This window comes from Rhinopithecus roxellana, chromosome 14 (genome assembly GCF_007565055.1).
Source record: "Rhinopithecus roxellana isolate Shanxi Qingling chromosome 14, ASM756505v1, whole genome shotgun sequence".
NCBI lineage: Eukaryota > Metazoa > Chordata > Mammalia > Primates > Cercopithecidae > Rhinopithecus > Rhinopithecus roxellana.
This window is the reverse complement of record NC_044562.1, coordinates 33,449,568-33,476,757: the sequence shown is the minus strand read 5'-3', so window position 1 is coordinate 33,476,757 and position 27,190 is coordinate 33,449,568. Positions and strand designations below refer to the sequence as shown.

General features: G+C 40.1%; 1 protein-coding gene across 1 annotated transcript in view; it reads left to right on the top strand.

The window, feature by feature from the left end:
* Positions 1-20,210, top strand: part of XRCC5 (X-ray repair cross complementing 5) — a 98,805-nt gene extending 78,595 nt beyond the window's left edge. Inside the window, exons 17-21 of the mRNA XM_010362320.2 lie at positions 5,131-5,240; positions 6,981-7,077; positions 8,797-8,864; positions 18,240-18,314; positions 19,113-20,210. Coding sequence (XP_010360622.1) covers positions 5,131-5,240; positions 6,981-7,077; positions 8,797-8,864; positions 18,240-18,314; positions 19,113-19,127 — 365 coding nt within the window. The 3' untranslated portion in view covers positions 19,128-20,210. The remainder of the gene's footprint in view (positions 1-5,130; positions 5,241-6,980; positions 7,078-8,796; positions 8,865-18,239; positions 18,315-19,112) is intronic.
* The last annotated feature ends 6,980 nt before the right edge of the window (positions 20,211-27,190 follow it).

Here is a 27,190-nt window from a genome sequence, read left to right as displayed (position 1 = left end):
AGGGAGATGTGGGCAGAGCTGGCTCCTGTAGGTTGCGTTTTCCAGGCTCCCGTGTCTAAAGACTTCGTACTGGGTTCAGCATGAGAGATACTGGTGGGAAGTAGGGAGGGAGAAACCAGGGTATCTCTTCCTCCCTTTCTGTGTTGGGAAGCATCTTTGGTCCTCAGAGCTCTATTTATACCCTTTCTTTTCTTTTTCCTGTGTACCAAGGGATGCTAAGGGTTTCTTGCCGTTACCAGTCCCTGGGTTACAGCACCTTTTTCAGTTGGCTTTAACACACTTCATAACCTGTGAAACAATTGCCTGTCTTAAATCTCCTGTGTTAAATATTTGGAATGATTTATATTGTTTGTGTTGGACCCTGACTGATGTACATACTGCCTCTACCCACAGTGGCCAATTTATATCCGATAGTAAAGAGGCATAAAGAAAGCCTGTTTTTGATGTTTCTTAAATTGCCTGTGTTAAAACAGGCTGTCTTTCTTATCAGGCAAATATCTTGTATAAGTTTCTGGCTTAAACAATGATTATAATTTACATGTGGATTTAATTTATGGTAGACTGGACTGCTTGCCTGGAGTTTTATTTGCTGATGGGCGTTACTCCTTTTTATTCTCTTAATAATGAATTACCTGTCCTTATACTTATTTTGATTTAAGTGCTTGATTTTTATTGTCACTTTTAATTTTGTGTTATAAAGATGCGATTGTCATTGGCTATATAAATTTGTTTTTTTCTTTCCTTTCTTCTTTTTTTTTTTTGAGATGGAATCTCACTCTGTTGCCCACGTTAGAGTGCAGTGGCATGATCTCGGCTCACTGCAACCTCCGCCTCCTGGGTTCAAGCGGTTTCCAGCTAATTTTTGTATTTTTAGTAGAGACAGGGTTTCACGATGTTGGCCAGGCTGGTCTTGAACTTCTGATCTCAAGTGATCCATCCTCCTTGGCCTCCCAAAGTGCTAGGGTTACAGACTTGAGCCATCACGACCGGCCATAAATTTGTTCTTAACATTTAAAAGTTATTTAACTGCTGACATTTGCAAAATGTACAGCATTTCAATAAGTAACATTTACATGAGGCATTGAGAAAGTGAGAAGAATTAAATTGGGAAATATCCTAAATGATGGCTGAGTTCAGCCAAATTGTTTGAGGTGTCTTCACAGTCTTTTATATATAATCTGTGACAGATGAGGGATCCTACTGCTTTTTGAGCTCTGTCAGATGGAGGAGAAAATCCCACAATAAATGACTTCCTTTCACTTTGCTGGAAACATCTTTGCAAAGAACAGAGGTAGTGAGTAAATGTAAAGTCAGAGGCAGACATGCACATGGCCCTGGGTGTTTTGACCTTGGTGACTGCAATGAGAAGGGAGGTGTAGTCCATTTTATGGGACTTTGGGTGGTGGTGAATGTTTTCAGTAGAGAAGAAGAATGTGTATTTCAGATTAAACAAGAAAACTTTGCCATTTTCCTCTTCTGTAACATTTCTAAATCTGGATAACATTTTGAATATGATACTAAAGTATTGAGATTAATTTTGGTTATCAACATCTGTACTCATGTGAGATACTGGGTTAGTATATGATGCCCATATCTAAAACCTCAAAATCCAAAACAGACATTTGAAGTAATCCTGGAAATAAATAACAGCCATTTGCCTGACTTAGTATCCTAAGATGGATGGCCCTGCCAATGGCCATTTTTTATTTTAGCTACTAATGAGTATTATTGAGTCACTGACTAATTTTGAAGAACATTTTGGTGAATTATAATTGGGGCTGTGATTTACTGAATTTGAAGACTGATAAGCTGTTCCTTAGCCCTGTAATTGATGTAGAAGCAGAGAAAAGCATCCTGATGATCAGCGTTTCCTTTATGTGGGGCAGGCGAGTCAAAAGCGTAATCCAGCCAGAGTAGAATATTATTTTTGTTAGCCATTTCTGCATTTTACTTTTAGTAAAAGTGACAGGGAAATGTGAACTGCCACAAAACTTTGGAAGGGAAGTCTCTTGTCTACATCCCTTTTGATACTCAGTATATTCAAACATCATCCATCACAGCTATTCCCTGGTGTTAAATGGTTCGTCATAGTCAGTGATCCACAGAAGTAGTCTGGGTAGAGGGACAGAATTTAGAATCATGGACCAGACTTACAAGCCATGTAACTGAGTATTCCTAGAAGACCAAAATCTGGTTCTTTGTATTCACTGGGTTTATTGGAAGTTTGGATATGTTTATCCATCTGTGTTTCTGAGCCCTCTGGAGGAAGGAGCAGAACAGTCTAACGTGTAAATAAGAAAAACTAAATCCAAATAGGCCCACAGATACATTAGGACTTCATTTTTTACAAAGAAACTGGGTGTTGAGACTCCTGCTACTGCCTTTTACAAAGAAGTTACAGCAGACTGGACTACCTTCTTTCCCGTGTCATTGCAAATGGATTGTTGGCTTGGGTATTTGCTTTATTTTTGTTTCTTTTGAATATTTTTCTCTGTAAGATAGCGTGCATGTGTGTGTGTTCTATCATAGTTCAGGATAAAATGAGTCAGGAAGCTGGTTGTTTTGTTTTTTTGTTTTGCTTTGGTTTTTTGCAAAGCAGTTTAGTACCTGTGTAGTCACTTCATGGGCTCCAAGCTCTTAGGATTCCCTATGTTTTTATCCTTAATTACCTATGCTCTTTATATTCTTTTCCTTGTAGTCTTTTTGCGATCGTTTGGACACAGCAGACAACTCTTTCCTTTGCGTAATCTCTTCTCTTAGTATCTGTGATGCCATGAACTCCTCTCTCTCTCTCTCTCTCTCTCTCTCTCTCTCTCTCTCTCTCTCTCTAATTCTTCTTAGCCGCCTTCTTCAGCTCCCTTTCCACTATCCAACCGCTAAAATTTCTTATTTCTTCTACACTTTCTAAGGAGCCAAGCTCTACCTCCTACCTCAGGACTCTCACATATACTCTGTCTTCTTGGAACTCCCTTTCCTCCAGCCATTTTCTATCTAATCCTCACTCTTTTTTCTTCCCCTATTTCTGTCCATGTATGAGGCCATTTGCTTTGCTCCACACACACCTTGTGCTTTCTTCTTCATACTTAGGCTGATTCTGCTTCCTGCTGTGTAATTGCCAGATTCTGTTTTTCATTGCCTGACTAAAAAGCCGTATTGATTTGTGAAACTTTCTGTAATCACCAAAGATTTTTTAAAAATTCAAACCAATTAATATAATTCCTTAAAACTCATAGCTCTCTTCACATTATTTCCCAGTGTTACTTTTATGTCAATGCATTATATCCCCTATTCAACTGCAAACTCCTCAAAGGCAAGGGCCTTATCTTCAGCTTAATTCTGTCTCCCACAGAACATAACATAGTAGTCATACAATAAGTATATACTATCAAACAAAGTGAAACGTTTACATTATCGCTTCCTAAGATTTCCTATTCTCATTTCAAAAGAAATGGAGAATTTAGAGTCTCTGGGATTATTGTCCTCGGCCTGTAAAGGTTTTTATTTGTGCCCAGATATGTAACTTCGAGTGAACTTTCTATCACATGATCTGGGAAAGTACACTGCTTTCTGTTAATCGAACATTTCTGTTTTTTTGCTTTTCAAGCTGAAAAGGGGAGATAACTTCTGTTTGCTTTGAGCTTTTGTTGATGGTTTTCTGCTCTGCCTACTAATCAGGGTTGTATTATTTACCTTGTTTAAAAAGATTCATCTGAACATTCTCTACTTTGAATTGTAGTTGGATATTAATTCCCTGCTGCGGGATACGTTGGTAAAGATTTCTGAAATTGCAGGGAAATGTTTCTTTAATCCCTCTAGTTTGTTAAGTGCTTTCTTACAACGGAGATCATAATCTACGAGTTGGTAGAAGGGATGAAACGGTTACTGCGGATATTTTTCCCTTGCTAGAAAATTGCTGTATTAAAAAATACTTCATCCAGTTTTGTAATTTCTATATGCTGTGTGATCCTTAGGAAATAAGGAGATTCTTAGCACCAATTTCATGTTTTTAATAAGGAAGGCGTTGAGTAATGTTCAGGTCACTGTGATTCACAGAGTTAGTGGCCTGGGGTCTTTATTGGTAAAGCTTGAAAGTAGTTTTCTTTAGCACTGTGCACACACACGTAGCTGCTAGAATGCTCACAGGAGGCTGTGATTTGGGGAAACACGCAGTCATAGAATATCTTGAACATTCAGCATAAATTGTCAAACAGCCACAGCTAGTGAATGGTTTGAGGGGACACAGGAGAGGGAGCCTTTAGGCATGAATACCCACATCTCCCTGATTTGTTCTTCCACACAGATCTTAAGGGTCAGTTTTGATCTGCACAGCAAATTAAGCTTCCTCGTGACTTTCAGATTTCCGTTTTCCTCTGCTTTTCATACTGAATAATTTTTTGTTTCTTTATAAGTTGTAACCTACTTTGGAAATGATAACACTGTGAATGCATTTTCTCCTTCTGTAGCATTTATGATATTGCTTGCTGACAGTTACTGTTTATTAAGTATTTGTGGCTTTTGGAGTGGTGAGCAATAGGGAGAATATTCAGGTCCAGCTAAGGGCATAAGATAGACAGTAATGATTTCTCATTCAAAAGGGATATTTTGTTAAGACTGGGGCTGATCTTTCCTAATTTAACCTTGGATTGGTAGAAGATGGGGTGTCCCTGGCTCGTTATTTTTCACTGCCCAGCACTGTTCGACAGTTATCCTGAGTAGAATTAGGGGAGGGACTAGAGGTTCTGTTTTCTGTGACTACAATAGGAAAGGCAGTTTTGAATTATCCAAATGGCCCCTAAATTCTGGGGGAAAAATAAAATAACAATAACAATTTTAAAAACATCTACAACCTAGGTTCTGACATCCCAAAAAGGAGTATTTCAAGTGTAATTCTCAGCATTTTAGAAATTAATTTATTGACAAATATCGATAGGTATTATTCAGACTTCTCAAATATAGAGTTTTGAAATCAGGATTTTGCATCTCCTCTCTCTCCTAAAAGAAGTATGGCAATTGTACTTGCTGACCATGAGTCTTGTGAACTATAATACATGCTTACAGGCACAAACACAGAAGCATACCCTCTCTCAAGCATCACTCAAATCTAAGAAAATGTGTTGTCTTATGTTTTAGCGAGTAACCAGCTCATAAATCACATCGAACAGTTTTTGGATACCAACGAAACACCATATTTTATGAAGAGCATGGACTGCATCCGAGCCTTCCGGGAAGAAGCCATTAAGGTATTGTTATCCTTGCATCTCTTTTCTTCCGAAACAGTTAGCCACTATCACAGGGAAAGAGGCATATGGCATCCCGGAAATGAGCCTGGGCCGTGGAAATTATCATTCTCAATGTGAATAGCAGTGTATGCCAATGGAACTAGAAATGACTTAAACTCATGTTACTATCACTGTCATTTCTGAGGTGGAATAAAGATGAGTAGGTAGGATGTTTTATCCCTGAAAGTTGGCTTTTTATTTTACTGAAGCCCTGGCCTTTGCTTTCTGTTCCTATTTAGGGAACCAAGGAAATTTCCACTATAACCTCTGGTGGCCTGCTCATAATTGTAAAGGAAAGGGTATTTTAGGGAAATGGATGGAAAATATATATTGGTATAATTATTGAGAAAGATTTTACGAAGACAGGTGTAGGGATCTAAATGTCAGGAAAAAAAAGAACGCTGAGCGTTAAGTTCCTCCCATGCCTTTTATGTGGGTTTTGTCTGTTTGATTGTTTTATTAGGAATTTTTAGAGAATATTTCTAAACATTTTCCAAATTTTGTATAGGCTTTTGTATCTCTAGGTAAGAAGTGAGCAAGTTTAAATTAGAAAGTATATTTTTAAAGTGGGCACAGTTGTAGTGTATGTTCTTGTGTGGGTACTTATTAAATATTTGCTGAACGTATGAATGAATTAATGCTTACATAATTTAGAAGTTTACAAAGAGTGACAAGAAAATAGAAAATTCATTAAAATTAGATTACAATAAAAGGTTCAGAAGTAGATAACCTGAATACTCTTCAGATAAAGACAAATTTTGGAAAAGTAGAGTCAGGACAAGCCTGCAGATGATTCTGTTGGGTAGAGAAAGATTTGGTTAGATGGAGAGAGATAGTGAAAGTGTATTTTTTTTTTAAAGCACTACCCAGGCTAGATGGGGTGTCTTACAACACCTCTGTGCATGGTTGCCACCCAGTGTCCTTAAAAATACCAGGTCACATTGTATTTCTTAAAAAAAATAAGAGAGAGAGAAGAGGAGCAGAAGAGATTTCAGTGACATATCATTCAATCTTAATGGAGAGATTATTATTTTTTCTGTTTGTCTTTTCTTTTTTTTTTTTTTCCTTGAGACAGAATCTGGCTCTTGTCGCCCAGTCTGGTGTGCAGTGATGGATCTTGGCTCACTGCAACTTCTGCTTCCCAGGCTCAAGTGATTCTCCTGCCTCAGCCTCCCGGGTAGCTGGGATTACAGGCACTTGCCACCACGCCCAGCTAATTTTTGTATTTTTAGTAGAGACGGGGTTTCACCATGTTGGCCAGGCCAGTCTTGAACTCCTGACCGCAGGTTATCCGTCCACCTTGTCCTCCCAGAGTGCTGGGATTACAGGCATGAACCACCATGCCCAGCTTGAGTTAATAATTATGGAAGCTGGGTTATGAGTGTGTGAGCACTCACAAAATTGTTCTCTGTTTTTGTTTGAGATTTTCTACATTGAATGTTAAGAACAAAGGGCTAGGCCACCACAAAAAAACTGACTCTGGGAAGCTCTGTACCTTCCACAGATGGAAGGATTTCTGGTCCCCAGTGAACACACCTCAGTTTGGAATGCCAGCTTCCCATGTACCAAAGAAAAACATTTCATTTTTTTCTAATAAGTAAGGTGATTCAGAATATACAGTACTTTGTTTGGTCTGGGGCTGAATTTGTTTTTGTGTTTGCTCTGACTTGCCGCCTCCTCTACCCCAACTTGCTACCACAGTTTTCAGAAGAGCAACGCTTTAACAACTTCCTGAAAGCCCTTCGAGAGAAAGTGGAAATTAAACAGTTAAATCATTTCTGGGAAATTGTTGTTCAGGGTAAGTTGTCATTTGTCTTTTTCTGCAAATACTTAGGCTATTTTATTCTAAATATACATATAAATTCTAAATATAAACTATATTGTATAATGAGTTACGTGGGAAACATGATGACTTTCTACATGGCTTTGGGAAATGCTCAGTGTTCAGTTAACTGAAACTCTCCCTTAATAAGCATAAGTACAAAGTGATAAATAATAAATAAACATGTAAGTTCCATCTTAGACTCTTTACTCAGTGTGACCTATTTCAGGGCTGTGCCTTTCTGTTTGTTGAATGGAGCAGCTGTGTGGGTGAACATTATCCCGTTTCTCAGATCCTTAGGCCATTTCACTCCTGCTGGATCCACAGCCCTTTGGTTGACCTCACCCAGATTTTATCTCCCTGCTACTTTTCAGTTACCGTGTTCTTGGACTTTCCATTTCAGCGAACCAGCATCTTCATGCACCAAAACCATTCAGTTCCTCACTTGCACAGCAACTAATGCCAATTAAACCCAGAAAGAAGACAGCACACATTCTTTCAATGTTAAGCTTGATCTTTGCTTTTTTTCATGCCCTTTGCCCCACCTTTTTTAGAACATGACCTGATTTTCTCTTAGAACCCAAGTATAAGATATTTCTTGTTTAAAATACATATTATGAATATGATGATGTTTATGAGACAGAGAAACTTTTCACTTATACTAGAGATGCAAAATTTGTTTCAATCTCTCTTTGTGTGCAAATTCTCTATAAAAAGAGTTGCATACCTATCTATCCACCTTCTAATGGGTAACTCTTCATCACACAGGTAACCGTTTTTCTGACAGTTAATTTTTCAGCCCTTTTACTTCTGCACTGGAGAACAAAAGGAATTGGAATGGGTAGTGAAGGGTGCTTACTCAGATCACTTTTGTGTCTCTGCTGTTGACCCAGTAAATGAAGGAGATTGGTTTTGGTATTTATTGAATGCCTATAGCATATTTGCTGAAAAGAAACTTACAGGACATATGCAAAATCCATATTTTCTGATAGCTTATATGCCACTGACAGAATACAGATGACCAAGGCCATTCATAGGTACAAATGGATGTTAAATACATATGCTTTTCAGACAGTATGTCAGGTATCAGCCATTTGATATAGGAAAATATCTTAAGAAGAAGAGCAAACTAAAGAGTAGATTTTCTACCCTTGGTTTGCTCTTACTGAGCTAAAATTGATGAACTATCCTAAATGATAGACATGCCCCTTGGTGAAGACCATGTTTTCTTCCTCCCTAGTCCTCTGGCCACTCTATCAATAGCCAGTAACATGGCCACAAGACAAAATGTATGCATAGTTCCATATTGGGCACCTGATGGTTTGAACAAAAGCATACGATCATTTAATTATCATTTATTTATTGAACTTCTGCTATGTGCTACAGTAAGTCCTCCCTTAACATTGTCCATAGGTTCTTGAAAATTCTGACTTTAAGCAAAATGACACATAATGAAACCCTTTTTTTTCTCATCAATGTTTTAATGAAACAACATTATTCAAGGACCTACTTTTGTTCCTTGGGAGGATCACTTGAGCCCAGGAGTTCGAGACCAGCCTGGGCAACATAGTGGGACCCCATCTCTATTTAAAAAAAAAAGAAATCTCCAACTCAAAGGTGGGAGGAGGTGTGGAAAGGAAAATGGGATTGGGGTTGTTTCTTTGAGTTTAGATGTTACTCTGAATTACTTTTTAGATGGAATTACTCTGATCACCAAAGAGGAAGCCTCTGGAAGTTCTGTCACAGCTGACGAAGCCAAAAAGGTATTGAGGGGTAACTCTTTGTCTTCAGTTGAATTATTATAGTGGACTTTATTTTCTTGATGCCCTCGAAGAAGTTAAATTTTATGGGTAACTAAATGAATGTACTCATTTTGTATTCAGTATGTAAATTGCTTCAATCACAGCATCCTCATGGGAGAAATTATAATCTTACTCAGTTTCCTGTAGGCTGTGGTTATATTTCTGGAACTTATCTGTAATCCCAGCTTCAGTACCTCTACAGCATGCTGTTGAACTCCATAGTGCGCAAACTTAGCCTTAGCCCTGGTAAAGGCTATGAAATCCACAGTGATTCCCACCCAGGCCACACATCAGTCACTTGGTGAGCCCTCCTTCCCTCCCTCCCTCTTTTTGTTGCTGTTTTTGTTAATACTGATTAAAAATTAGAATTACTCTAGACGTTCTGTTAGTCTGAGATGGGTCCTGAGCACAGCTGGTTTGTTTGCATTTTAAAACTCCTCCAGTGATTGTATTATAAGTGAATAGAGAAACACTAGTATTCTAGCATAAGGGACGTCCAGGTATTTTCAGTGAAAGACCCCGTGCAATCCCCATGAACTTTTTATTCACACACATTGTTAGGCCTAGGCCTCCTTCTTAGGTGTGTATTGAATCTGATTCAGCCATGAGTCAAATACATGTAGTTATTTAGTTCAGTAATCCTTCATTGTACCTCAAGATTGTGATGAAATTTTAATGAATTAAGTTGAATAGCTCAGAAGTATGTACTTCATAACATTCAGTTTCAGTTACAGTCACTGACTGATGTAGTCCTGCTGGCACTGACAGCTCTCAGTTACTAAGCTTCTACAATGCGCTAGGCACTGTGCTGGATGATAAGACAGCACCCCTGTCCTCTAGAAGCTCAGGCAGTTAAAATGGAGCAGAGGGAAACAACAGAGACTCAGAAAATAACCATACACACTAAGGGAGAGCTTGGTCTGTGGCTGGTGAATAGGAACCTGTTAGGGAAGTGACAGACGCAAAGCTGGAAATGTTAATCGGAAGGCTAAATTCAGGCCAAAATTTAAATATCTTCAATTTTCAACTAAGTAAGGCATTTGGCAGAAACCATAGTATGGTTTGAAAGATAAATTAAAATATACAAGAATTTTTATTAAGCACTTTGCCTAGCAAAAGATTCTTGTTAAAAAAAAAAAAAAAAAAAAAAGATGCCGTCCCTACTTTCAGGCAGTAGGATCCTGGACTTTTCAAAGCATACTGTAAGGTGGTGATTATATCTCAGAAGGGATTCCATGGTGTCTGTACCCTCTGCCACAGTCAGTACTGAGCACCATGGGCTTGAGTATGCCATTTAACTGTTTGGTTTTATTTCTATTTGTCACTTTATACAGTGTTTGATAATATCTCCTCCTTGAACTGGGCTATTTCAGTCAAGGTTCTCCAGAGAAATAGAACCAAGAGAGCATACATGTGTGCGTGTGTGTGTGTGCACATACACACACATAGAGAGAGAGAGAGAGAGAGATTTATTAGCTGAATTTAAGAAATTGGCTCATGTGATTGTAGGGTTGGCAAGTCTGAAATTTGTAGGACCAGGCTAGCAGGCTGGAAACTCAGGCAGGATTTCTATGTTACAGTCCTGAAGCAGAAACCTCAGCTTTTGCTCTTAAGGCCTTCACTTGATTGGATGAGACCTACAAATATTATTAAGAGTAATCTTTGCTTAAAATCAGCTAATTGTAAATGTTAATCACATCTACAAAATACCCTCACAGCAACATCTAGAGTAGTGTTTGATGGAACAACTGGGGACCATACCCTAGCCAAGTTGACACATAATATTAATTGTCACATGGCGTGAAGACCTATCAATTTTTGCTAAACAAGTAAATCAGGAAAAATATTTTTTGTTGTTATTACATTAAGAAAATTTGTTATCCAGGTGACAATTGGGTACATATTAGAGTTTTTGGAAGAAGTGAGGAGCCGTGACCTAAAAAAGCTTGTATTTCCTCCCAGCAGCACATCTTAGCCAAAGTTAACCCAGAGTATTAGACAGGAAAGAAATCTGAAAACGGATGATGCACTTGCAAATTGTGCAAGGCTTATTCTATAATGCAAATAGGATGTCTTCCTTGAAATGTAAAGGCACTGAGCCTAAGCATGAGGAATTTTAATGTCTGATGATGAAGCTGTAGAGAGAAATTTCAGTTAATGACCGGGTAGGTATAAGGTGGTGTACTTAGATAATTCTGGTATCACCAGAACTAATGTCAGTTGTAGTTTAAGACAACTCTTCTGGAGCAGGAGAATCGCTTGAACCCGGGAGGCGGAGGTTGGGGTAAACCGAGATCGCGCTATTGCACTCCAGCCTGGGCAACAAGAGCAAAACTCAGTCTCCAAAAAAGAAAAAAAAAAAAAAACTCTCAAAACGTCACCATCTTTGAATAGAGAGAACATCATAAAAAACAAGTGGAGAGAATCTCTTCTACTTCAGCCATGGGTTGCCTGGCTCTGACTGGCCTCTTCTTTCTTTAGAGCATAGTGTTTCGATAGTCAAGGCACAGAGAGTATGCTTCCAGTACTACCAGCAAAACTGAACTTCACTGTCATGGCAGATAAGAAGTTAGGAAATTCAACAAAAATGTATTGAGTACCAGCTCTGTGCTAAGCACTTTGATATATATTATCTCATAGCCTCCAAAAGAAGTACATTGCACATTCACCTAGCAGACTCTCTTTCACATCTAGAAAATGCCATTTCCTTTTTTTTTCTCCCACATTTATCAGTGTTTCAGCCAATGTAGTATGTATGCGAGGTATTTATATAACTCTTTCACTTCTAAAGAACTGTTTTTGTATGGTGTGTACCTAGAACACTACATACATCATATCTAGATAATGGTAGAAAATAAGAGTAGTAGAATTTTACTTGTATTCAATTCCCGAACCAAAGAGCCCAGTATTATCTCTGTGATCCTCACAGTTATCTGCTAAGAATTACCAAGAGCAAGAACTACCATCCCTGTTACCACTGGGAAGCCAAGCCCCAGAAAGGTAAAGGTTACACTTTGAGCTCACGGAGGTAGCAAGAGGATTAAAATGCATGTTCCTGTGCACCACACCAGACCTTCATTTTCAAGTGGATTAAATTTTATAAGTGGAACCTTGGACCAGTCATTTCTAAAATACAGTAGTCCCTGTCTGCTTCATTTCAACAGATGACTTTCTGGACCTAGAACCAGGTGGTGGTTAGAATAACCTGGAAAGTCATAGAGTAGACCCTGTAATTTTGACTCACCTTCAGTGTGCACTGTATTATGTCTGTCAGTTCTTGTTAGTGTAGTGGTGAGTACCCCCCCCCCCGTCACTATATCGTGCCTGACTGTGAGATTATGCTTTTGTGTTTGCTTTAATATCACATGAACCCTTTATTTTGTTTTCCAGAGTGAAAACTTGATCTTTTGTATTAAAAATGCTTTTATTTATTTATTTAGAGACAGAGTCTCGCTCTGTTGCCCAAGTTGGAGTGTAGTGGCATGGTCTCAGCTCACTGCAACCTCTGCCTCCCGGGTTCAAGCAGTTGTGCCTCAGCCTCCCAAGTAGCTGGGATTACAAGTGCTCACCACCCTACCTGGCTAATTTTTGTATTTTTAGTAGAGACGGGGTTTTACCATGTTGGCAAGGCTGTTCTCAAACTCTTGACCTCAAGTGATCTGCCCACCTTGGCTTCCCAAAGTGCTGGGATTACAGGCATGTAATACCAGCCATTCCTGGCCTGAAAATGCGTTTAAATGGCATCTGTTGATTTTGGGAGAGAAGTGTAGAAAAAAGAGTATACCTGTAGATGATAATGGGGAGAATTGCGGAGGAAGATTCTGGCTCAAGGAAGCTGATTCCTTGTGGTTTTAATAGAAGAGACATGCTTTAGCTGTTTCTCTTAGCCAAGTGAGAGAAGTACAATCCCTTTTGACCATGCACTGAAATATTCATTTATATTGCCTTCAAATGTTCAATTTGGTCACTTCCCAAATAATCATTTAAGGAAACTTGACTATAATCAGTGAGGTTAAAGAGCAATCCTCACAGTCCATTTAAATTCTTTTGAGGTATTTCCCGTAAGTTATTTAAAGTTAGCAAGCTGTCAAATTCTTGCTATTAAATGTTGACATTTGAAAGGAAGTAATTATCCAGGGATGTTCATTTTAAGTGAAAATTAAATTACAACTTTACATTTGTATAACATCTTAAGAGCTGTTATCCTCCAGTGTGTTCTAGAAATATGTGGATTGTATGATCCTTTGAGAAATAGAAGGAATTCAGCTCTGCTACAGAAATAGAAAGTTTTTCCATGGCGTAAGTTTAGACAGTCACTTTCTTTTAAGTTTCCTGGTACCTCTCATGTCATTTTGAAACCTAGGCATAAATATTATCATTCTTTAATGTTCATTTTTATTATCGTTATAAGCTGTCAGTTCATCCACTTTTTCTGTTTCTAGTTTGTATGATGAGATACGGCATTAGCATTTGCTGTTTGGTAGAATCTTTGTATGGCCTTTGTATGCCCTTCATCTGTCAGTTCTCCCGGCTCTGTAGTGGGTAGAGGAGGTTGAGTGGTGTGTCTGAGAGCTCGCAGTAAGTCACTGGCCTGGAATCTAGTTCTAACACTGCCCTAGTCCTTCATTATCCTTTAGTATTGAGAAAGCAGTGAAGGAAGAGGATTTATCTCCATGGCATTGGGATCATTATTATTATTTTTTTTTTACCAGATTCCAAGAGGCCGAGCTATGTCTAAATAATTATTTGATGTAAGCTATATGATAGCTCTATGAAAAAAAATTATTATTATTTTAGCACTTGTTTTTCTTGTAATTGCCTAATTTATCCTTCTTTATTATTGACATTTATGGATTTTCCACCTTAGTATCACAGACATTAATAGATAGCAATGTGGCCGTTTGACCAACACCCCTGTCTAGAGAGGTAAAGTTTTCTGGCTCAGTGCCTCACTGCAAGCTAGTGGCCAGCAGCATTGACTGGAATCCAGACCCCCAGATGCCCACTACAGTCACCTTATCACCACACCAGGGTGCCAGCTCTTCACGCCTTCAACTTACAATGCCACTGACCACATCTACCTAGAGAAAGGATGCCCATGCTCCCTCTGTCAAGAGTACATCCAGTTCTGTGTGTGAGAGTGCACAGGAATTCTCCAAAGCTTAGTGAAGGATTGAAGACAAAGGTTGAGAACCATTTCTTGAGAGCAGTTTTGTCAAACTGCTGGCCCCTGTTGGACCCTATGACATTTTTCTTTGCTCTTTTCTGCTTTCATTTTCTGCCTTGACTCTCTGGTGTAGTTTGCTAGTACAAGAAAAGTAATAATGAAAATATCACAGTGTTACCCATTATTTATTTAAGACTTGATACATTTAAGATATGATACTGAATTTTTTATTGAGGTAGAACATGTGTATAGTAAATGCACAGATCTTAACTGTGCAACTTGATGAATTCTTACACATTCATATACCTGGGTGCTCACCACCCAGATCAAAATAATAGAACATTTCCATCACCCCATAAGGCTCCCTGGTACCTTCCCAGTCAGAAGCCCCATCCCTCGAGGGAACCACTGTTCTGACTTCTGTCACTTGAGAGTCGTCTGGCCTGTTTTTGACCTTCATATAATTGGAATCATGCCTTTTTTCATCAAGTATGTGATTATAGCTATGTAGTGTCCCTTTTATGGTTTTACCACAATTTATTCATCCATTCTCCTAACGATGGACATTTGCTTGTTTATCCTTTGGCTTTATGAATAAAGATGCTGTGGATATTCTTGTACGTATCACTTGGTGGACATATGTTAAGTGTATTCCTAGGAATTAGAACATAAAACTTACAACACCGTAAATACTTTTTTCTTACTTTATTTTATCTGAGACTCATACAACCCCTAAGATAGGTATGGTAAGTAGTAGTAGTCACATTTTATTTTTGAGGGAAATTAGTTATGAAAAGGTCAGGTGGCTTGCCTAGGGTTCCTGAGAAACTGACAGGGTTGTGTTCTCCACACTAGGCTACAGGATTTCTCTCTTGAACCATATTAGTGTTTATAGCATCCATTAAGCTACTAGTGGCATTAATGAAACCCAAATATATGTCATTTTAGGCAAAGTACATGCAAACTGACTTTTGATGCTTTTTTACACATCTAGATTGTGAGTAGTCCTTTGAAATCACCTGATGGTGTTGGAAACAACCCAGTGGAAGTCATGTGTTTTTACTTTGGGGGTTGGTAAGGGTCTGAGCACAAGATGATAGTTTTTTAGTCTTACGGGGGGATAGGACTGGCAGTTTCTATATAGAGGTTATTGATTTCATTTCTCTGCTTGTGGCCAGGATTATATTTCAGTGTACTTGAAAAGTAGTAGGTTATCCATTTAATAAAGTTCTCCAGGTAAGGAACCACTTTAATGGTAACCCCGGGTAAGGGATGGTGGTTTGAGGAAGAAGGAATATGTCACACACGTGCCCTTTCTATCTGTTCTCTACTCTCTCAGCATGTTGCAGAGGGAAGGAACACATGAAAAAAGATGAGAGTTGACTCCTACCCCTTTCTGCAGAAGAGATTCTGAGAATCTCTTGCTTTTATTGAGAAAGCAGGCCAGTCATTGAGTTCTCTGCTCTATCTTGCTTCCCTGTCACTACACTGGCTGGAATTACTTACAGTTGCAAACACTGATGATGAGGAGTGATATGTGGAAGAGATCAGCCTTGCCTGGGGCATTGGGAAGGATAATGGATGGCAGACCAGCTTTTAAACATAATTTGCTTACACAGAAATGTGAAGCAGATCTGTCAGGCAAATCAGTTGCAGACGATACTTAGCACTTGATGAAAATCTAGGATTTTTGCTGCTGCTCCTTTCTTCCTAGGAATTTGGCCGAGTCTCAGATATATACCATTTTTGCTTAAGTATATCTACCGTGGTCATACTGTGCCAACAGTCCTATGTTAACTTATTCTTTAATTGCAGTGTGAAGGGTGCTTTGCAGGTTGGTAGGGAGTGGGAATTTGAGATTTTAGAATCACAAATTCTAAATTTGGCTGAGTGCCAGAACACATCAGGGATTTTCTAGATTCATCAATAAGTCCTTAAGTAAGGGGTCATACAAGGTGTAGTGGACTACAGAACCATTGAGCCCATGGAGTTTTTCAGATGTTTGGAAGATACTGGTCATTTGTGGCCCCACAGAGATTTATGGCCGGATGCAGCTCTGCTTTTTATTCTCTTGCCTCAACTGGATAAGTCTTATCCTGTAGCCATATAGTCCTGATATCACAAAAATCCCGCAGGGGTTGATGATAATGAATAGGAGAGGAGAGGTACAACATAAAAAGTATGATAATAACCCAGAAAACCCCAAATTAAAACCAATTTCAGTATCTAGGATAAAGTACAGTTGATTTAACCTTTACACATAAATCATATGCCAGTGAATGTATAGATTTTTTATTCATTTATCTGTATTTGGCTCTCAGATATCTTTATTCATAATCACCCAGAATAAATAGAATGAATGAAACAGAAGCTTCCTTACAGATTGTCTGCCCCCATTGCTGGGATTTTCTGTCCCTTACATCATTGATTCTCAGTCTTGCACATGGCCCAGTTTAGGGTCAACAAAGGACTATGGAAAGATCCACAAATGTCCTTAAAAGAAGATAAATTCCTTATTCGCTCAGTCAAAAAAGAAGTTAATGAATAGTGAGGTGGTTTTAACTGAGGGAAAACAAAGTCCAAGAGAGTGGTTGAGTCAACAAACAATTATGTGCTGTTTGTACATAATTGTTAATTATTCTAAATATGTGATTCTAAAATCTCAAATTCCCACTCCCTACCAACCTGCAAAGCCCCCTTCACACTGCAATTAAAGAATAAGTTAACATAGGACTGTTGGCACAGTATGACCACGGTAGATATACTTAACATGGTGCTGACGAAGGCCCTGTACCTTAAGGCAGACATGACCTCCACTGTTACCACTTTGTTACCTGTGTGTGTTTTTGTATATGAGGAATGGAAGGACAGGCAGAGCTTTCTTGCTTCCTGAAACTTGCTGCATGCAGCCTCATATTTCATGGTTGACTTTGGTTTGAATTTTTAAAGAGACATATTTTAGTTTATTTATAGGTCTTAGGTTTCAGAGGTCATCATTGTGTCCATTGTACCATAAAAATAACAGGAATGTAGAGAATGGCAGTTCTTACCATTTTTTCATGTTGAGAGAGTGAGGAAAGTATAACTATACTTTTTCCTCTTGGGTGGAAACAACTACAGGAGAGCATGAGTGGACTGAAAGGTTCGCTTACCGCGTGCCTGCTCCATGCACTCTCACCCTGAGGAATGCCAGAATGCCTCTCGGGGCCAGCCAGTTGTGGTACCATCACTGACTCTATTTACTGTGTCTGGCCCCCAAATGAAAAGTAGAAGGGTCCCACCTTCCACTGCCCCCTCTAAAACACTCACTCCTACAGGCAGCCATGCTACCAGAAGATCACCTTCTCGTATTGGGATAGATACGCATTGCTAGAACCCAGTTCTTAGAGGCAGCTGCCACATGCCTTGAAGGAAAAGGCTCCCCACTGCTATCCCTTGGAGGGACAGGATGGAAAAAGAGTGTTCAGATAAGTTTCAAGGGCACTCACCTGACTACCCTTTTAAAATCTGAGTGTCATTCCTAGATCCTCACAGACTTCACTTCCTGGACTTTGCTGTCTTATTATGTATCTGCCTTTCAGAAGCTCCACATCTTGAACAGTGATGCTGAACGGTTTTCTCATCCATTTCTCATAAGAAGTCCCCCTTGTACTGCTTTTGCCCACAGTGGAATTTAAGAATAGATTATTGTAATTTTTTTTTTCCCCTGATTCTTCATCATTCAACTTGAGATTATTCTAATTTCGACTTGATTCTCATGCTCCTTTCAAAAGAGCATACTAGTTTGGGATGGTTGGTTATTTTCTTAACCTTAGCAAGCCAACTTATTTCCTGTGGAAGCAGAACTGGAAATAGCAGATGTCCACCATGCTTATATAGGACCCTACACATAGTCACTGTCTTGACAAGCCATGTCATTTCCTCCCTCTTCATGAGCACTTTCTCTAGTGATAAGTTAGTATCGACTACTTGAACCTCAAAACTGGGCCTCTCACCCAAAGCCAAATAAAGGAACGTACACCAGGATGATGTTTCTTTTGGGCGGTTTGCAGTGAGACTTTGCTAAGCAGGCTGCCTTAGGTTTCCCTGTGGCAATGCTAGCAGATTGTTCCCTCCTTCAAAGGGGCAAAAATACCATTTTGGTATGATAACTGACTTTCTATTTACAGTTCCTGGCCCCCAAAGACAAACCAAGTGGAGACACAGCAGCTGTGTTTGAAGAAGGTGGTGATGTGGACGATTTAGTAAGTACTTTTAATATGCACCTGGTGTTCTGTGATCGAAGTCGCCTGAGCTATAAATACAGCCACAAAGGCTGATTATTATAGACTTATTGCTCATTTGTGTTTTAATTTTCAATACACCAGAAGCTCCCTACACCATTATTAATTGCCATTATACATTTAATCAGATAGGTAATTTCGTAATGGAAATTCCTGTGTTTCATGGTGTCAGCTATATTGTTCATTCAGATTAATCCTCTCCCTTGAAGGGCTGAAAAAGAACTAGGGAGGCTATTCCATTAGTAGCAAAATGTTGTAATTCATTGAAATTGCTCTTAGCCAAAAATAAGTAATACAACATGCAGTTTGTGTGGGTTGACAAATAAAAACAGCCTTTAAAAAGGCTACTTCTTAAATGTTCTCAATTAACTTAATGTAAACAAAATAGACCGAAAGGCAGTTGAGGATTTCTGGACCCCATTAACACCATGTTATTGATGCCTGAGAAGCTGTGCAGTAAATATTGTCTTTTATATCTATCCTTAATGTTTAGAAACTTCCCACCTTTAAGCTTCATATGACAACTGTCCAACAAACACTACATACTATGATGTCAACCTTTTTTAGAGATATTCTCATTACTAAAATGAGTGGATACCTGGATGTTTAACTCCTAAAATAGTGAGCGGTGAATAAATGAGCAAGTACATGCATGTCTTCCAATGTGGAGAGTCATTTTCATTAAACCCTCTCTCACCAGAGAAACAGTGGTATGAAATTGTCCTGGTTCCTTTCTAAGTGTGTTGTTCTTGTTTACAGTTGGACATGATATAGGTCATGGATGTATGGGGAATCTAAGAGAGCTGCCATCGCTGTGATGCTGGGAGTTCTAACAAAACAAGTTGGATGCAGCCATTCAAGGGGAGCCAGAAGCTCAAGAAATTCCCAGCAGGTTACCCGAAGGCGGATCACCTGATTCTCTGTGGAATGAATACACACATATATATTACAAGGGATAATTTAGACCCCATACAAGTTTATAAAGAGTCATTGTTATTTTCTGGTTGGTGTATTATTTCTTCTATGGTCTTACTGATCTTTGTATATTACATACATGCTTTGAAGTTTCTGGAAAGTAGTTATCCTCTTGACCTAGTATATTGTTGACAATTGCAGCCCTTGTGATGTGATTAGTGTCTCGTGGAACCATGGCACCGTTATTGATGAGTTTCTTAACCCTTTCCAGAGTCCTCCTTTGCCTGATCCTCCAACAGCTGTCACAACTGATGTTGAGCAAGCAATAGCATTTGCTTCCTCCCAACAAGCAGCTGGGTTAGGAAAACCATGGGTAACGACGGACTCACTTCTCTTTTTAGTTGAGGCCTCTTAGTTACCACATTACTCTGGCTCTATATATAGGTGGTTTTCTTTAAGTGGGGTGGGAAGGGGAGCACAATTTCCCTTCATACTCCTTTTAAGCAGTGAGTTATGATGGTGGTCTCATGAAGAAAAGACCTTCTTTTGGCCCAGTCTCTGCCATATCAGTAAACCTTTAAAAACTCAAAAACTGAGAAATTTACTATAATAGTTAGAATTATATCACTTTACAATTCTCTACTTGCAAGCCTCAAAGAGAGAAAGTTTCGTTATATTAAAACACTTAGGTAACTTTTTAATCTTTCACATTTCTACCTAAGTCAGCTTTCATCTTTCTGGATGATGTCTCCTTTACTAAATACGAAAATAACAAAGCCCTTATTCTCTTTTTTTCTTGTCCTCATTCTTGCCTTGAGTTCCAGTTCCTCTTTGCTTGGCGTACAGACTACTTGGTGCCCAATCACCTGTCTTCAGCACCCTCTTAAGTGGTCGCTAATACACTATTTTGTACATGTAACATTAAAGGCATAAATGACTCATTTCTCTGTGAATTGCTGCTAATTATTATCCATTGATTGAAAATGGATCTGCAGGGTAGAACATCATTCATTTAGCTGAGGAGAGAAAGGAGTGCTTTACTTTGGGCTTGTAGGCCATCCTGTCAATACTATACACACTTGCATCAAACTTGACATACAGGTACCCATTTAAAGTAACCCCAACAGAGGATGACATCATAGTTTCTGGTTAGATAGTTAAAGCCTAGGGATTGTTTGTGACTTGGACAAAACTGAGACATTCTTAGAACCACAGAGTAGAAACTTTGATCTCTGAAATCTTCATTACTCTCATCAGATCCTCCCAGCAATATGAATCAGCTCAGTAAGTATGGCTCTGTCAGCAGCCCCTGTCTGGCAGTTTGGGGAATTTCTTTTTGGAAACATCTGTCTTTTTGTCATGCCAGGAAAAGTTTAAATCAACTTGGTCCTTTAGATCTTCTGATACTTTTTGACTTGGTTTGAATGTAGCAGGATTATTTGTGCTTCTCTAACCCTGTTTCACCTAAATCTGAATATCTCAAGGAAGAAATTAGTTTCACAGGCTAAGGAGAGAAAGAACTAAATGAGTCATGTACTTTACAAATCTATTTCATACAGGCACAGTATATGTGCTATGTAGACTTCATCAGAGCATACTGTTTTGAGGAGGGACAGCATGTTTTGCATGAACACATGAAAGTCCTGTCCCTGAAATGAGATTGGCAGATCTACAGAACTCCCAGGTGTTCGGCTGAGTGTAGCCTTGGAGGACAGCAAGTGCTGTATTGTCCTCAATCTGCCATGCACTGACCCTCAGAAGCCCAATAATCCCACAAATGATAGGCTTGTCTGTAATTGCAAGTCACTGACTATGCTCCCTGTCACCTTTTTCTTCTATGTCACTAAAATTTGTTGACTTGAAAAGGAGTCATCCTCTTTGTGACCCCCCCACCCAAGTCACAACTCAGATGACATGCATTTCCAAGTGCCACCTTGATGGTATGTGCTGTCCCTCCTTAAGTATCACTATTTTAAATGTTGGGTTTTAATCCTTTGCCAGTTAATTTACATAAAAGATTTAGAATCTTGGAAAACAAATTGAAAAATCGTGTTGGGATTAGGCAGCATTTTTTTCCCCCCAAGTCCAGGATGACTTTGAAGATAGACACAGATCTCTCCTCCTGTTTTGATGATGTGCAGTGCTAATGACTGGCTTTGCGGTTAATTTTGATTCAGGCAACAGATGTTCTCTTTGGTTCCCTGTCTCCCGTGGGCGTCATTTCATGTTGTCCCCTGCCTTCCCCCAGATATTCTAAGTTCAGGACACAAGCTTGTGGCCCATGCAGAGCAGATGCCATGAGGGGACACAGCATGAGTCCAGGAGGAAACACTGGGCTAACCCAGATACTGGACTTGAGTCCTGCCTCTGCTGCTTGCTGCATGGCTTCTGTCACAGCGCTAAACCTGTGACCTGCCTCACAGGCTTAGTAAGAGTATGCCCATAGAAGTACTGTAACCTAAAATGCTTTCCACAAATGAGATGGTTTCATGAAAACTCCAAATCCAGGGCCTGGGCAGAATATAACCTTTTTTTTTTTTTTTTTTTTTTTTTTTGAGACAGAGTATCACTCTGTCACCAAGGCTGGAGTGCAAGTGGCTCGATCTTGGCTCACTACAACCTCCACTGACCAGGTTCAAGCGATTCTCCTCCCAAGTAGCTGGGATTACAGGCATGCACTGCCAAGCCTGGCTAATTTTTGTATTTTTAGTAGAGACGGGGTTTCTCCATGTTGGCCAGGCTGGATTCAAACTCCTGGCCTTAAATGACCTGCCCACCTCGGCCTCCCCAAGTGCTTGGATCATAGGCAAGAGCCTCTGCACCCAGCCACATAACAACTTTTAAATAGATGTGCTGTTTTTTTGTTTTAACCTTATTTGTTCTAAGACCTTGAGTATTCCAGTGCTGTTTTCTGTGTAATCATCTATTGTTATTAGACTTAGGTTTTCTTAGTTATACATAAAAATTAAAGTCTCCATGTGATCAAAGGTAAGAGTAGGACCCAGGGTAGGTTTTCTTTCTTTTAACATGGTGACCATGCATTCCAGCTTACGGAGGGTGGATTGTTGACCTAGCATAATTAATAGTGCTCTTTTTCACTCTCAAAATTGTCTTGGTATGGATTATAGATTATATGGTCACCCTAGGTTTTGATTATATTAAGTTAGTATCACAACCAGGGCCCAAGGAATGGCCATATCCTGCCTTGCCACCCACCCCTCTCCTATTAACTCCCTCCTGGAGCTAAATGCACAAGGAGCAGACAGCAAAATGGAAATCAACATACTGCTTTGTATTAGCTTATTTCAGAGATCTTTGGAACAGCTAGGTTGTGGCTCATGGCTTAGGTTTGTCATCTGCCTCCTACATCCAGATCTTACCACCAACTGACTGCCAAGCCTGAGACAGGGAAGAACGGCTCATTGGGTCTGCTTGGAAAGAGTGGGCCCTTGGGCGCGGTGACTCATGCCTGTAATCCCAGCACTTTGGGAGGCAGAGGTGGGTGGATCACTAGAGGTCAGGAGTTCAAGAACAGCCTGGCCAACATGGCGAAACCCCATCTCTACTAAAAATACAAAAAATTAGCTGGGCATGGTGGCAGGCACCTGTAATACCTGCTATTCAGGAGGCTGAGGCAGGAGAATCACTTGACCCTGGGAGGTGGAGGTTGCAGTGAGCCGATACCATGCCACTGTACTCCAGCCTGGGCAAGAGAGCAAGACACCCGTCTCAATAAAAAGGTAGGCCGTGGTACTTATGCCTGGTTGACAGCATGGAGCAGGAAGTGGAAATGTATATGATGTTTAAACAACCTATTAGGGATTTTAACGACCTGTAATAAATCTAGCTCAGTCTCCAGCCATTTCTGTAAGTCCTACCTATAGCAGGCAGGGGAATATTAGGAGGGCGATGGGGAAATAGGGCTTCCCCCACCCCGCAGTTTTACGCCATATAGGTCAGTTCCCCTGATCAGAAGTAGAATTGCTAATCCCTGCTTAGATAGTTGGCTTTCTGCAGTCAATTTGGAAAGGAAAGAAATGCTCCTTCATTTAAACGTAACCCAGGACTAGACTTCCTTTCAAGAGGCATAATGACATAGTGCTTTAAATAGCCACCTGGATGTTAGATACTTTTATGTTTATTAAATCCAGATGTCGATAGCATTTAACAGTTATGTGACCTTCGCAAGTCCCTTAACCTTTGTAAGCAACAAAATAAATCACTTACATTTTATCTGTGGGCAGGGTGGCCCCGGAGAAGACAGGACGTTCTCAGCCAAAGGGAACTCACAGGAGCTGCTTGAATAAGCGAACGAGTACTGCTTGGAGTGTTGAGAAAGCAGCTCCAGACCCAGGCCCTGTCCACAGCCTTCCATTTTACATTGCCCAGGGCCACTCACCTTTGCACTGCAGCTTGTGTTGTGGGTAAGGACCCTGGCAGACCTGGAATGGGGGTCTTAGCATGGGTAAGTCTGAATTTCTCTACACCCCTCCCTGTTACCTTTTCAGTATGCTGGGAATTAAAACAACTTACAGGGTTATTGTTAAGATTAATGAGCACATACTGCTAACAGCATGTATTAATAGCTTGGCAAAATAGGATGAAAACTAAAATTTATTTTGCAGCAGAATTTCTCTTAGGAACAGATCTGGTTTGTTGGATAAATACGTTGATGAACTACTTGAGGGATTGCAGCGGCACCAAGATAGAGGAAAGCAGAAGGAAGATGGCACTCTGGGGGAACTTGGTGGTAGGGGAGATGTTCTGGCTGCTTACTGGCTTTGGTGTTGATAAAGATTATCTTTAAATAAGGGGAGAATTTTAGAGATGGAAGTGGGTGAAGACAACAGCAATGGACAGCTGCAGGGGAGGGCAGCTTTAGGGGCTTGGGGAAGCACAAATGTCCATAGGCATCCTACTCTTAAGTTATCCTGTGTGGGTTGAGTGAATTTTCATCTCCCCACTGAGTATTCAGTGCAACATGCATTTCACTAATGTGCTTGGAGTTGGTATTTTTAGGGGATGCATATAAGTGCTGTGAATGTGACCTGTTTCAAGGAGGGCAAGGGTGAAAACAGGCTGCCCAGAGAGTCTGGTCATCTCTGGATTATGTGCATGCCTTGCTGTTTCGACCTGAAATCATCAAATGTAGGTGATAGCAAACTCTGCTCCTCCTTAGGTTGAACCTCCATGCCTCCCCTGTGGCCAAAATCAGGCCTCATGTCATTCCCCATTCAGAAGTAAGAACAAAAATGAACTCTATTCTTGAAAATAACTGCGGATAATAGCTTGGCCAGGAAAGCACTAAAGGTAGCATGTGTGAGACATTTGCCATTGCCCAGAATTTTAAAATTGCATTCCAAGCTGTTGGATTTGAGTTTGATTAAGTGACGCCAAACTGGGGCAAGATCAAATATACCGTCAAATAATTAAACACATATCCATCTGGCCACATCACTTTTGTTGTTTGTTTCAAGGGTGCTGTGTCTGTTACTGGGGTTAAGACTCTTCTTGGCTGAGGGATCTGCTCTGGAGATGTTGAAAACAGGAAACGATTTCTCTCTCCTTTCTCTGGTATCTTCCGACTCGCATTAGAAACAGTCTTGCTCAGAGGCCGAGGGTGAATCCCTGGCAGATCTTCACAATCTTACGTCATATGTGCATGACTTTTCTCTGTCTCTGCCATAGTAAGAATGTTAGGCTGAAAAATAGGTTCTCTTTCTTATCAGTTTGTGTTGACAGAAGTTGGCAGATGGTAGGAGTAAAAGGGAGTCTTAGGGCATTTCTGAAGCCAGGTGGTACAATACCCCAGCTCCACCTGGGAATGTCTGATAGGAGCTGAAAAAAAACAAAACAAAAACAGCAGAAGCTCTCCTGAGTCCTTCCTGTCATTTCTGCAGCTTTAGCAGCACCAAGAACCATCTTTGTCAACACTAAATTCCTGTGGCTTGTGTTCTAGAGGAGATGAATAGAATAGAATGTGCTCACCTCTGAGATTAGAGTCTACCTTGTACCAGAAAAAGCTGAGGAGTGAGACCCATGCACAGTAATAGAGAAACATAGCAATCCACTCCTGATGTTCTTTTGTGGAAAAAGAGGAGAAATAATCCCATACCATTGTATCAAGTGGGCAGAAGTGAGATGGGCAGAGTCTCTCCCTGCCTGAGGGAGAAATCTCCACTTGGAGAGCATCCAAAGTTGATGAACGGCATGGCAGTTTGAAGCTCCTTCGCTTACTGTGGAAACTCGGAGAAATTGCTTCACCCTCATAGACTTCAGTTTTACAATATATGTGGTGTGTGTGTTTGAGATTTAAAATCAGTTCATTTAAGTAACACAATGAAGTAAGCCATGTTAACTTTTTAATATCACAAATCCATAAGTTTGGAAAAGGAGAGAGGAAACTATTACTGTCAGGTTATCTTGTAAGCTGGAAAGCACAGCCTCCTCCAGCAGAAGCCCAGAGACAGGCACTTCCAAGGGGTTGGGTTAGGAGCTTTATGCTGAACAAGATATCTAAATATACATATTCAGTAGGTTACAGGAGGAGCTGTGAATGTTCATGAAGGTGGTCCTGATGCATGCATATTTAACAAGCATGTTACATGTGACCCATGTTCATTTCACAGGGAAGACTTGACATTTAAATATTACAGTCAGACCCAGTACATCAAAAGGTTTTTCAGGACAGGAAGGCACTAAAGTACGCAATCTCTGTAAACCCACTAGAACCAGTCCATGATCGGTGGGCTTCTTAACAGGAGAAAGTTACTGAAATCACTCTCTTGTCCAGTCAAAGCTGTAGTTATGGCTGGTAGAGTTCAGTTAGTCAGCATCTGGTGGGGCTGCAAGCGTTTTAGTAGTGTTGATGGTGAGGACATTGCTTGTTTAGCTGCTAGAGAGAAAGAAACCTTGTGGCAGTTAGAACCTAGTTTATTCTCTAAGCATAGGAGTGCTTAACTTAACCCTTGCCTCGCATGAGTCAAACATTGGGGTACATAACCCCTGCCTGGCATGATAATTTGTTATGTTGTTGCCACAAAGAATCTGTTCTGTCAATCTTAGGATCTCTATTTTAACTTTAATGCACATCAATTGTCTGTAAACCAGAAAAGGGAAGGGAGTATAACAAGGCGTGTCTAACCTCCTGTCCTGTCATGGCTGGGACAGGACATGTCATAACCTCCTGTCCTGTCATAGCCTCCTGTCCTGTTACTGCACTCCAGCCTGGGCAACAGAGCGAGACTCCGTCTCAAAAAGAGGTCAATGGATAACTTTTTAATAATTTTCTGGGTCCCCTTGGCCAACAGGGGGTCCATTCAATCTGTAGGGGAGGAGTCTTTGGATTTTATTTTTAGTTGACATTCTCCCCTTTTAGCCAAAATGTGCCAGAGGCAACATTGATGACCAAACATTTTGTCTCATGTCACTGCCGGGGTGGTGTGGTTACCTGCCCCAGGCTCATTCTGTTCTTTGGTGGGATCCCTATGGCCAAGGGACTTGGAACCAAAAGACTTATAACTAATTAAACATTGGAGGCCAGATGAGGATGGAGGTTCACAGGCGCTCATTAACCCTTAAAAACCTTTTGAGCAACGTAAGAACCAAAAAGCAGTGTTACAAAAGTGACTTGTCTATAAGTTCCATGTGTTGAGCCATGAACTGTTTGGTAATCTGTATGCCCATCTTTAATTTGGAGGGTCTGAACTAATTTTATCCCTTGAAACTGGCCCTTACAATCTCATTGCCACCCCTTCTGTGATAGTCCGTGGGCCTACTGGGAGGGTGCTTGATACTGTATTGTGCTTTAGCAGCAGTGCCTTGGCAGTGGAAAGCAGATTGGCCTAGGGGGATTGAATAGTTTTCAAATTCTAGAGATACTAGGTAGAGAGAAATGTAATCTTCATTGTTTTACCCAATTT